The sequence below is a fragment of the Dendrobates tinctorius genome, unplaced genomic scaffold, assembly GCF_039654945.1.
Source record: "Dendrobates tinctorius isolate UK_male_01 unplaced genomic scaffold, ASM3965494v1 ptg000223l, whole genome shotgun sequence".
NCBI lineage: Eukaryota > Metazoa > Chordata > Amphibia > Anura > Dendrobatidae > Dendrobates > Dendrobates tinctorius.
The window spans coordinates 16,857,253-16,870,393 of record NW_027361890.1 but is presented as its reverse complement, the minus strand read 5'-3'; the positions used below and the strand labels follow the sequence as shown (position 1 = coordinate 16,870,393).

Sequence of the window (13,141 nt, the reverse complement as noted above, 5' to 3'; positions counted from 1 at the left end):
CACTCACTGACTAAAGAAAACAACGAGGCCATCGGGAGGGGGCGTCTCTAAACCCAAGGCTCACGCCGATTGGCCTGGTAATGCTCAGGGCGCGCACTGATTGGCCGAGGGACACCGACTTGCTTGAGGCTGGCAAGAGAGCGTGGTTACGTGGCCGGAAGAGAAGGCCCAAAGCCGGGGGCTCAATTAGCAGAAGGAACCAGATAGGCCGCGCCATCTCAGGCTAATGTGCCGGCCGGAAACCAAAGAAAAGAGCCCCTCCTAATGGCTGACACAGCGGGAGCGCCAGTAGTGACTGGACCTGCCAGGGAGAGACAGGTACAGCGCCATGCTGCGGAGCGGTGGGCGTGATCCGGCCAGAGCTGCGCTGAGAGGCGTGTCCTGGACGTAGCCAGGATTATCTGACCCAGCGCCGCCTCCCCTCGGGTGCGAAAGATGAAGCCGCGACCTGATAGGCTGACAAGCGGAGGAGGCGTGTGCGACCTGCAAACGGCCCAATCACCGGCGCCAGGGATGCGCGCAGAAGAATGGGGGGTGCCCGGCGGTGGAAAAGAGCGAGATAATAGGATGGAACGCCAAGGGGCGTGTCCAGCATAGAAGATGGCTAGGGAAACTAACACGCCAAGCGGGGGGGGCGTGTCCGGTCAATAAAGGCGGCTGATAGACGACATGCTGGAGAGGGGGGCGTGCTCCTGACTTAAAATGGCCGAAGGGAAGAGCTATGAGAAAAAAGGCGTGAAAATTGAACCTGTGGACCAGGGAGGGAAGAGGCTGTCTACAGCGGGGACCTATACACCGGCAAACGGGGGGAGCTGCTGCCGGAGGAAGCTGGTGTGTGTGTGTGCTCGCTGGCTTACCAACTGATTGAATCCGGCTCCTCTTGATAGATGAGGATTGCATCAGGAGCCCTCGGAAGTGAGAGGGTCCTGGAAATGAAGATCCTCCTTCCCGCACAGTCTCCGGACGGTGCAGAAGACGGTATCGACCCCTTATTAAAAAGGGGGAAGGCCACCACCGGTGACCACCGTCTTCCTCTCAGCCCTTTCCGAGGAGAGGGGTGAGGAGGGGATAAGGCAAGGACTGGCCACCGAGAGTCACCCTGAACCACCCCAAAAGGGGGACAGGGGACAAGTCCTGCCAGCAGGTCCGAGAGTGGGCGATGTGGGTGACATCACACTGCTCTCTCGGTCACTTAAATGTGGGAAAACAGAGTGAGCAATCTGCACCCTGTTACCCGATGAGCTGTATCTGAAAAACAAAGGGAAAAGGATTAATAAGTTCACACAGAAACCTGTGAAAGAAAAAACACTGCGGATCTGGTGTTAGATCCAGGTCCGCCTCCTACAGACACTAAGCTTAAACTGAGGTACTTACTGCCTGTCAGTGGGTGTATGCTACGGAGGAGGAGCCAGTTTTTACTTTATTTGCATAGTGTCAGCCTCCTAGCGACAGCAACATACACCCATGATTACCCGTGTCCCCCAATGAAGCGATAGACAAACTTTGATATGGAAATAATTTTACTGACAGTCAGAATAAAAAAGAAGCACGTTAATCATATAAGAAAAAACAAAAAAAACAAAAAAAAAACAAAAAAAAAAAACCACACAACACCCCATTCTCTGTCCGTGACCTCTTTCCCCACTCCAGAGAGTTCACAAGAGTTAAGACAGTAGATTAGATGGCCTCAAAGCGGTGGCATTTTAAATGGCATAATGCAAACACAAGCCCCCATATTACTGTCAAAGTTATGGCTTTCAGAATGATCATGTGAAAAATCAAAACGTTAATGCACACAGTATCGAAGCCAGGATGTTTCCTATAAGTCTGTATCTGGCCCACGTATTGACAGAACGACGGATATCAGGAATGGGACGAAAGATATTAAGCAACAACATTTCTAGAAATCATCCACTAACCTGTTATTGTGCTTAGACTTCTCACGGTCTTTATCCTTCTTGTGTTCTTTATGACGATGCTCCTTGTCTTTCTTATGTTTATGGGAATCTGAAAGAAAAGAAAAAGTTGTAAAGCTGCAGAGGTTTATGCAGCTGAAATTGGTGGATCTAACACTAGCTGCCAACTCACGACGCCATGATCCTAGAAACACTGACCACATTGATGAAGTTCACCGTGAAAATGATGGCACTTGGTTTCAAATAGACAAAAACCTAGAGGGGTTTTTAAAGGGAACTAGCTCAAACCATGACAGCCCCTCCCTATGTACACACACAAGGAGAAACCAGACAGTCAACTGGATGGGAGGGGAAAAAGCTGGCTTTTCACAGTTTTCTCTGCTACACCATGGCATTTCAGAGACATACCTGGCTGCAATAATGGAGCTAGTGCCCAATTCATGCTATCTGTGGTTCAATCAGCATCAGTCTGATGCCCGCTTCTCTTTAATGTAGGAATGGAACAAGTCTCCCAACAATGCAACCACCACTACCCAATGGGTCTGGCATATTGCTGTGTCTGGAGCCAACATAAAGGTTGGCATCCAACTCCTCACAGGATTTATACATAGCCACTACTAGGATCCAACCAAATACACAGATGGCTCCCATGTACAACCAAAGAACTGCATTAAGTCAATAAGTGGCCTACATATCTGAGGGTAAAGGAAACCCATCACCAAAGCTTGAAACATTTAAATTGAGATTTTTTTTAATTTTACATATTGCAATCCATCTAAAAAATTAAAAAGAGAAATTTAGAAATTTTCACACTGCCGATCTGGGCCTTTGCTAATAAACAGGAGAGGATCTGCCGGGTGCAGTTGTCACTACAAACTTATTAGCACTGTCCTATTCCGTTTGACAGCTAACTTCTGGCTGCTGCTGTATCAGAAAACAGTGTAATAATGATAGGACATTCAAAAGGGGGAAATGCAAAAACCTGGAACTTTAGGAAAGCGGATTTCAACAAGGCCCGGGTCAGACTTGCGAGAAACCTGCACGTCGATACCTGGCACTGCCGCCGGTACTTGGGACGGGAGTGTGTGGCTGCATGTATTTCTATGCAGCTGAACGCTCCGGTCCGAGTGCCGGCGGCAGTGCCGGGTATTGACGTGTGAGACTCATGTGACCTGGGACCTAAGTGCCAAGGACGGAATATTACATCACACACGATCAGCTGCGCTCACGAAGCTGATCGCGGCCGGGTGTCAGCTGATTATCACAGCTGACACCTGGCACTATGTGTCAGGGGCAGTCACGGACCGCCCCCGTCACATTAACCCCTGGCACCCTGTGATCAAACATGATCGCAGTGTACCGGGGGCATAGGAGAGAAGCGCGCAGGGAGGGGACTCTCTCCGTGCTTCCCTGCGACCCCAGAAGTGACACGATGTGCTGCGTCGCTCCGAGAGTCCTCCTCTCTGCAGGCCCCCGGATCCAATATGGCAGCGGGGGCCTTCGGGGTCCTGCAGGGAGGCATCTTCCTCACTGCCTGCTGAGAGCAGGCAGGAGGAAACCTGCAGCAGTGCCTCTCAGATCGGCGATATGACAAAAGACAGTGATGTCCCCCCTGGGACAATATAATATAAGTAAAAAATTAAAAAAAAAACGTAAAAATAATTTAAAAAAAAAAATTCACAAAATAAAAAAAAAAAAAAATTCCCCAATAAATTTTTTTTTCTAAATAAAATAACAAAAACAAAAAAAACTACACATTTAGTATTGTCGCGTCCGTAACCACCCACCCTATAAAACTATCCCACTAGTTAACCCCTTAAAAAAAAAAAAACAAAGCAAAAAAATAATGCTTTATAATCATACCGCCGAACAAAAAGAGCAATAACGCGCGATCAAAAAGACGGATATGAATAAACATGGTACCGCTGAAAACGTCATCTTGTCACGCAAAAAAATGAGCCGCAATACAGCATCATCAGCGAAAAAATAAAAAAAGTTATAGCTCGCAGAATAAAGCGATGCAAAAATAATTATTTTTTATATAAAATTGTTTTTATTGCATAAAAGCGACAAAACGTAAAAAAAAACGACAAATGAGGTATCGCTGTAATCGTACTGACCCGAAGAATAAAACCGCTTTATCAATTTTACCGCACGCGGAACGGTGTAAACGCACCCCCCCAAAAGAAATTCACGAAATGCTGGTTTTTGTTCATTCTGCGTCCCAAAAATCAGAATAAAAAGCGATCAAAAGATGACACGAGCCCGAAAATGGTACCAATGAAAAAGTCAACTCGTCCCGCAAAAAATAAGACCTCACATGACTCTGTGGTTCAAAATACGGAAAAATTATAGCTCTCAAAATGTGGTGATGCAAAAACTATTTTTACAATAAAAAGAGTCTTTTAGCGTGTGACAGCTGCCAAACATAAAAACCCGCCATAAATAGTCAAACACCAGTTATCACCCCCTTAGTTAGGGAAAAATAATAAAATAAAATTTTTTTTTTATCTATTTCCATTTTCCCATTAGGGTTAGAATTGGGGGTTTCCACTGTTTTGGCACACCAGGGGCTCTCCAAACGCAACATGGCGTTTGATCTCAATTCCAGCCAAAAAAGTCAAATGGCGCTGCTTCCCTTCCGAGCTCTGCCATTCGCCCAAATAGTGGTTTACCCCCACATATGGGGTATCCGCGTACTCAGGACAAATTGCACAATAACTTTTGGGGTCCCGTTTCCCTTGGGAAAATAAAAAATGGGGGTTAAAAGATCATTTTTGTGGAAAAAATATGATTTTTTTAATTGTACGGCTGTATGTTATAAACTTTTGTGAAGCCCTTGGGGGTTCAAAGTTCTCACCACACATCTAGATAAGTTCCTTGGGGGGGTGGGGGTCTAGTATCCAAAATGGGGTCACTTGTCGGGGGTTTCCACTGTTTAGGTACATCAGGGGCTCTCCAAACGTGACATGGCGCCCGATCTCAATTCCAGCCAATTCTGCGTTGAAAAAAAAAATCAAACGGCGCTCGTTCCCTTCCGAGCTCCGCCATGCGTGGAAACAGTGGTCCCCCCCCCACATATCAGGTATCAGCGTACTCAGGACAAATTGCACAATAATTTTAGCAGTCCAATTTCTCCTGTTACCCTTAGTAAAATAAAAAAAAAATTGGACCTGAAGTAATTTTTTTTTGTGAAAAAAAAGTTAAATGTTCATTTTTTTTAAACATTCAAAAATTCCTGTGAAGCACCTGAAGGGTTAATAAACTTCTTGAAAGTGGTTTTGAGCACCTTGAGGGGTGCAGTTTTTAGAATGGTGCCACTTTTGGGTATTTTCTGTCATATAGACCCCTCACATTGACTTCAAATGTGATGTGGTCCCTAAAAACAAAATGGTATTGTAAAAAGGAGAAATCGCTGGTCAACTTTTAACCCTTATAACTTCCTAACAAAAGAAAAATTTTGGTTCCAAAATTGTGCTGATGTAAAGTAAACATATGGGAAATGTTATTCATTAAGTTTTTTGTGTGCCATATCTCTGTGATTTAAGGGCATAAAAATTCAAAGTTGGAAAATTGCGAAATTTTCAAAATTTTCGCCAAACTTCCGTTTTTTCAAAAATAGTTATATCAATGAAATTTTACCAGTGACATGAAGTACAATATGTCACGAGAAAATGTCAGAATCACCGGGATCCAATGAAGCGTTCCAGAGTTATTACCTCATAAAGGGACAGTGGTCAGAATTGTAAAAATTGGCCTAGGCATTAACGTGCAAAACACCCTTGTGACTAAAGGGGTTAATAAGACCCAAAGGGCATTCAAAATCCTGAAGGCCGAGAATACAGCATTCCAGGAGTATAAAGATCTCAATAAGAAATGGAAAAAAAAAAAAAAAATGAATCAAGATGGCAAAGTTCTCCACAGAGAAACAAATCGCCAGCAACATTAAAATAAATCCCAAATTTTTTTTATAATCAATGCCAAAAAGAAATGTGGTATAGGCCCCTTAAAAGACGATAAGATAATTGTAGAGGACAAAGAAAAGGCTGACATATTAAACTGGCACTTTTTATTCATGTTCACCAATGACCTGTCTGTTCCAGGGATCATTGAACAAGGCAAAAATCAAAGTTTACCACCTGATATACCGTATTTTTTGGACTACAAGACAGACTTTTTTCCTGCAGAAAGGTGGAGGAAAATGGGGATGTATCCAGATGTACCGGCTCTGGCTGTGATGGAGGTGGGGGAGCAGTAGCAGCGGGTCACAGGAGGCAGGAGTTGGCTGCTAACTCCTGTGCCCGATGCTAAAGAGAAATGAATATTGACTGCATTCCACGCCCACTGGCGTGGAGGGCAAAGAATATTAATTTTGCTTTAATAGCATCCTGATACGCATAGCTCTATCCTTACCCTGGTATGATTGGCCCCATGAGAAAAACATAAAAAACCCCAAACCATTACACTTGCCTTCCTGCACTCCCTCGCAGCATCCTGTTCAGATGCCAGCAGCTGCTTTTTGCTTGTAAACAGCACATGGCAGCGACGTCATGCATTGCTTCCAATCCGAACAACAGCTGCCGGAATACTCACTGCTCTGCATGCCGGGACTGTGTGTGTGGAGGACAGTGAGAATTCATTGCTCGCTCTTCAGTAGCATGCACAAGTGTCAGCTGCCGGGCGGTCACGTGTGTCCACTACTTAAGAAAAATGAATATTCACCACATTCCACTCCCATGCAATGGTTTGTGAAATGGTTTGGGTTTTTTTTTTTCTTAATATTTTTCTGATGGGACCTTGCACGCCAGGGCAGGGGTGAGATAACATCAAGAAAATGTATTATTGGCATACTAAACATGCGATTATGCTGCAAAGCAGGTGCCACGGCCAGCACCGGCCTGCAGAAGTTTTTTTTTGTCTCTTTCTTCACTATGTACAGGTATTCATTATGTAAACTAGGGGGCAGTTCAGTGAGGGATCAGTGACCTGTCAGCAGTCTGCATTATGAATACCTAATCACGTACCACAGAGAAGAAACAGGAATCTAGCACAGCTGTATAACCTCGAGATAATGAAGCTGCACACACAACAGGATTACGGGTGCCACTTCCAGTGAAAAAGTTCTTTATATCCATAGTGAAGAAAGCGGATAGGCACTGACCGTTCCGTGCAAAATAATCTGTAGAAGCGCTATGTAGCGCGAAACGATCGTCGTCTGTTTTCGGCTCCATTGTTTTATCTGCCTGCTGTTGGTATGATGATGCCATAATAAAGGATTATTTTGCATGGAACGGTCAGTGCCTGTTCACTTTCTTCACTATGAGTGCCTAATCAGAGCAGCACAAACACCAACCCCGCCCTGGAGCACGAGAAACTCATTAACACAAAACAACTGAAAATAAAGATTAAAGAACAACCACAAGACAGATTTCATCACCCAGGTATCATTGTAATCAGTATAAGGCTCGGTTCACATGTAGCGGAACTATCGCGGAAATTACCGCTAGAGTTCCGGAATTCCATTCCGCGGGAAAAATCGCATTTTAAATTACCACCGCGAAAAAACTAGCATTTTGCAAGCGTAATTAGCTTGCAAAATGCTAGCGTTTTCCAAGCGATCTGTAGCATCGCTTGGAGAACTGATTGACAGGTTGGTCACACTCGTCAAACATAGTGTTTGATAAGTGTGACCAACTTTTTACTACTGAGGCCGCCTATGCGGCATCAGTAGTAAAAGATAAAATATAATAAAAAAAAAAAAAAAAAAAAAAGTTATTCTCACCTTCCGACATCCCGCGCCTTCCCGCCTCTCTCCACGCTCCCGTTCCCAGTAAGCCTTTGTGAAAATGCCCACGATGACGTACGTTCTCGCGGGATCGCGACGTATCACAGTAATTCGCGATGACGTCACGCGAATGACCGCGAGACTTCGATCCCGCGAGAACGGACACCATCGCGGGCATTTTCGCAAAGGCTTACTGGGAACGGGAACGGGAGCGTGGAGAGAGGCGGGAAGGCTACGCGGGACGTCGGAAGGTGAGAACAACAATATTTTTTATTTTAAATTCTATTTTTTACAGGGATATGGTACCCACAGCCCGGAGGACAGACTCCTCTCCTCCGGACCGTGGGTACCATCCGCAATTGTTCTGCTTACTTTTCGCATGGTGTGCACAGCCACATGCGGAAAGTATGCGGAACAATGCATTTTTATGGGTGCAGGATAGCCGCGATTCCGCAAAATTAATGAGCATGCTGCGTTTTCACCGCGAAGCGATTCCGCCGCGGTAAAAACCGCAGCATTAGCACAGAATTGCGGAATCCCATAGGAATGCATGGGATGCTTATTTTTTGCATTTTCGCGGCAAAATTGCGCGGTTAAAAACGCTGCGGAAACTCGAAAAAACCGCCACACAGCTTTTTTTAAGCGGTTTCTACCGCGGTTTTCACTATAAAACCGCTAAAAATAAGCTTCCCAGTCATTTCGATGCATTTTACCTTTGTGCACATTGATGCGTTTTTTACCGTGAAAAAAACGCATCGTGGTAAAAACTGCAGCATGCTCATTAATTTTGCGGATTTTTCCACGGTTTTGGCTTCTTCCATGCGGTTTGAAACCGCTGCGGAAAAAAAACGCATCAAAATCGCGCAAAAACCGCCGCGGAAAAATAGGTGCGGTTTCTGGGAAGGGATTCAGGTTTTTGAGCAGAAATTTTCTGCAACGTGTGCACTTAGCCTAACAGCGCCGCGTTGACACTGTGCACAATCCTGCTGACAGGTTCCCTTTAAGAAAGATAAGTAGGTGGGATTCAGTTGACTACGGTCCGGTAAGTCTGACATTAGCAATGTGCAAAATTTGAGGGCATTATAGGAGATGACCTGCAGAGATATATTGCAGAGAATAATATAATAAATGACAACCAGCATGGATTCATGAAGAATAAGTTGTGTCTAACCAACATGTTGGGTTTCTATGAAGAGGTAAGTGCAAATCTAGATGTTGGTAATGTGGCTGATGTGATTCATCTGGGCTTTGCAAAGGCATTTCATACTGTACCACATAACAGCCTTATACTGAAGGTACAGAAGCACCGATTAGGGGAAACTAACCTCTTTATTAATGACCTAGTGGATGGGATTCAGTTATATGTCAGTCTTTGCTGACAACACCAAACTATGACACAAGAAAACAGATTTGCAGAAATACTCTGCAGTAAAATATATGACAGTAATCAGCAAGTGCTGCATAACAAATACAGGGTATTTAGTCGATACTTTTTTTTGTAAAAAAATGTACACCAAGCTGCTTGGTACCCAGAGCATGGAGGAGAATCTCCTCTTCTCCAGCCCCTGGGTACCATCCGCACATTTTCTGCTTACTTTGCACATGGTGGGCACAGCCACATGTGGAAAATAAGCGGAACAATGCATTCCAATGTGTGCAGAATTACTGCGATTCCGCAAAAAGAATTAGCATGCTGTGTATTTTTCAACCGGGGAAAAATACGCAGCATTAGCACAGCATGTGCGGAATGCCATTGAATTCAATGGGTTGCTTATTTTATGCCTTTTCGCGGCGCAAAAACGCCTAAAATCCGCAGGAATTCCGCACATGTGCACATAACCTTTAAGGCTATGGTCAATGGGTATAATTGGAATTGCTTATAAAGACAAGCCGCTTTCCATTTCCATTATTATTACATTTCTGCACTATTCCCTTTATAATTAATATTTTATTATTTTGTTCATGGCTTGTTGCCTAAGACACTCACCACTGCAGCACTATCTGAACATGTGCCTCAGTTCTTACAAGCTCTTCATAACAGAGCTTGTAATTGCTGCTCGAAAGCTGGCCAGGATAGCTGGAGCCCTGTTAGGCAGGATTCACACAGTATGGACTGTAGTGGTAGGACCAGCCGTGGATCTCCTGCCTCGAACAGCATTGCTTTGCATGCTTATGAAGCAGAGTTTGGGTTAGGAGACCTTTGGCTGCTCTGCATTACAGTCCATACAACATGGATGTTTGAATTCGGCTATAGCTCGCGATCGTGTCCAGCTTCATTGCCACTAAGCTCCATGGCATAGCTTTTAAGACCCAGCAGCTATGCCATGTGATATGATCACCAGGTCCAGTAGTAAGCCGTGTCATTTCCTCTGGCCCGACTGACTGTACACGGTTCATTGAACGTCAAGAGAGTAGGTATATAAAAGACTGTGGTTCCTGGCTGTCACCGACAGCCGGGCAACAGACCTGTACCTGCTAGACTGCAGAAGCTTTAAAGCAGCACGTGTAGATTTTATATACCGTATATACCCTGACCCCCCTAATTTTGTAACAAAAAACTTGGAAAACTTATTGACTCATGTATAAGCCGAGGGTGGTGCTGCACAAGGGTTAATGGTGGCCCAAGAAGATGCTCCATAAATACCCCCCATATGCTGCTGCACAAGGGTTAACGGTGGCCCAAGAAGATGCTCCATAAATACCCCCCATATGCTGCTGCACAAGGGTTAACGGTGGCCCAAGAAGATGCTCCATATTTACCCCCCATATGCTGCTGCACAAGGGTTAATGCTGGCCCAAGAAGATGCTCCATAAATACCCCCCATATGCTGCTGCACAAGGGTTAATGCTGGCCCAAGAAGATGCTCCATATTTACCCCCCATATGCTGCTGCACAAGGGTTAATGCTGGCCCAAGAAGATGCTCCATAAATACCCCCCATATGCTGCTGCACAAGGGTTAACGGTGGCCCAAGAAGATGCTCCATAAATACCCCCCATATGCTGCTGCACAAGGGTTAATGCTGGCCCAAGAAGATGCTCCATATTTACCCCCCATATGCTGCTGCACAAGGGTTAATGCTGGCCCAAGAAGATGCTCCATAAATACCCCCCCATATGCTGCTGCACAAGGGTTAATGCTGGCCCAAGAAGATGCTCCATAAATACCCCCATATATTGTTGCTGCTGCAATTAAAAAAAAAAAAAAAAATGACATACTCACCTCTGGCTGGGGGCCAGGTGACGGTGTCAAGAGCAGGCGGTGACACTGGCGCGCTACGTGGGCCAGGTGCCGGTGTCGCCACTTTCTCAGGCCCTCGGCACTGGCGATATTTACTGGTCCCCGCTCCATCGACGTTCTGTCTCCCGGGTCTCTGCAGTGACGTTCAGCAGAGAGCGCTCTCTGCTGAATGTCACAGCCAGAGTACCCGGAGACAGAGCGGTGCATGGCGATGTAACGGGGACAGGTGAATACTGCTCTGCCCCCCGTCACACGCACCCCCTCCTGGAGCACGGTCTTCTCTGCAGCCCCTGCTTCTCCCTTGGTCGTCTTCTTCCTGCGTTCAGCGGTCACGCGGTACCGCTCATTAAAGGCATGAATATGCGCATATTCAAGACTTTAATAAGTGGTACCAGGTAACCCTGAACACAGGCGCAGGAGACCTACGGAGAAGCAGGGGCTGCAGAGACTTGCCAGGAAGGGGCGAGTATGGTCTCTGACACCGCCGGTACATGACTCGCATATAAGCCAAGAGGGGGACTTTCAGCCTTAAAAAATGGGCTGAAAATCTCGGCTTATACACGATGTATATGCATCTACAGTGTATTATGTGGTGTAGGATGCACTTTTATTGACTGTACTGACAATCAGAACTGAATTAGTTGCATCTTAATATGGCTGGGTGAGAATCAAAGAAACTTACTAACAGATCACATGCAAAGACACCCAAGACTTTCTGCACTGGGCCCAGCGCACGCCGAGAAAAAGGCCAAGAAAAGAACATTTTCAGAGCGGTGACAAAAACATCTAAATGTGAACGTTCTCTTGTAGAGGAAATCAATGCATGCTCACAGCTGTGATTTATCCACACATTATATAGTCTATGATATCTCAATGTAAAGCCGACAAAACGTCCCCATGACAAGCTGTACTGTCACTATTTATGGCCATCACCCGAGCTGTCTGTTTATATCCGCAGAGAATAGAAAATTTACATAGTAATGTCACATAACAAGAGCCAATGTCATGGTAAACCCCCTGTAGGCACAGATTTCTTATGGCTAACATTCTCCTTATTGTCGCTGGTTTAGCATACCATTGATACTCCTGTTCTAGGTATCAAGTTTTTAGCAACAGAAAAATGTAATACTGAGAAGGCAAAGTAATATACAGCAGGGAATAACTGGCCAATATTGATGGGAGATAAGTTCATTTCGTCTGAAAATAAAGTCAATTGGGTTCATTTAGGTGGTGAGATTTTCCAATCAAGAATAGCAGGTGAACAGAGACTTGCAACTAACTGGTTAGGGGCTTGCAACAGGCATGTACAGTGGCTTGTAAAAGTATTCACCCCTTGGCTTTTTAGCTATTTTGTAGCATTACAACCTGTGTTTAAATACTTTTGTAATATGATTTCTGTGTGATGCATCAACACTAAATAGTCCAAGCTGGTGAAGTGAGAAAAATAAAGGCATAAATTACACTTATGGGATAAAATGACTAAAAATTGGCATGTGCATAAGTATTCGTCCCTTTTGCTATGAAGCCCTACAAATTCCTGGGGCAAGCAATTACCTTCATAAGTCACATGCTTAGTGAAATCTAATTGTCACATGTCTGTCAGTATATACAATCTTTTCTGAAAGGCCACAGGGGCTGCAACACCATCAAGCAAGAGGCACCACTAACCAAACACTTGACGTGGCCTCTATGGAAGAGTGGGCAGAAAAAAAAAGCCTTTACTTGCACATAAACTGTATGGCTCGTTTTGACTTTTCCAAAAGACATGAGGAAGACTCCCCAAATGAAGAGAGGAAGGTGCTGTGGTCAGTGGAGACCAAAACTGAACTTTTTTGGCCACCAAGGTAAACACTGTCTAGTGCCAAACCAACACAACTCACCACCCCAAGAACACCATCCCCACAGTGAAACATGGTGGTTTCAGCATCATGCTGTTGGGATATTTTTCCGCAGTAGGGACAGGGAATATGGTTTGAGTCAGGGGGAAGATGGATGGTGTGAAATACAGGGATATTCTTGAGTAAAACCGGTTTCAGTCTGTCAGTAATTTGACACTGGGATGGATGTTCATCTTCCAACAAGACCCAAAGCATACTGCTAAAGCAACACTGAAGTAGTATAAGGGAAATGTGTTACATGAACTGATGCAAACCCTCACAAAAGTGAAACTTCACATTGTGAAGTAGCAAAACACAAAAAT

At 44.9% G+C, this 13,141-nt stretch overlaps 1 protein-coding gene across 1 annotated transcript in view; it reads right to left on the bottom strand.

Annotated features, from left to right (window-relative positions):
• TOP1 (DNA topoisomerase I) overlaps positions 1–13,141 on the bottom strand; it is a 90,829-nt gene that overhangs the window by 53,841 nt on the left and 23,847 nt on the right. Inside the window, exon 3 of the mRNA XM_073555354.1 lies at positions 1,920–2,007. Within this exon, the coding sequence (XP_073411455.1) occupies positions 1,920–2,007 (88 nt within the window). The remainder of the gene's footprint in view (positions 1–1,919; positions 2,008–13,141) is intronic.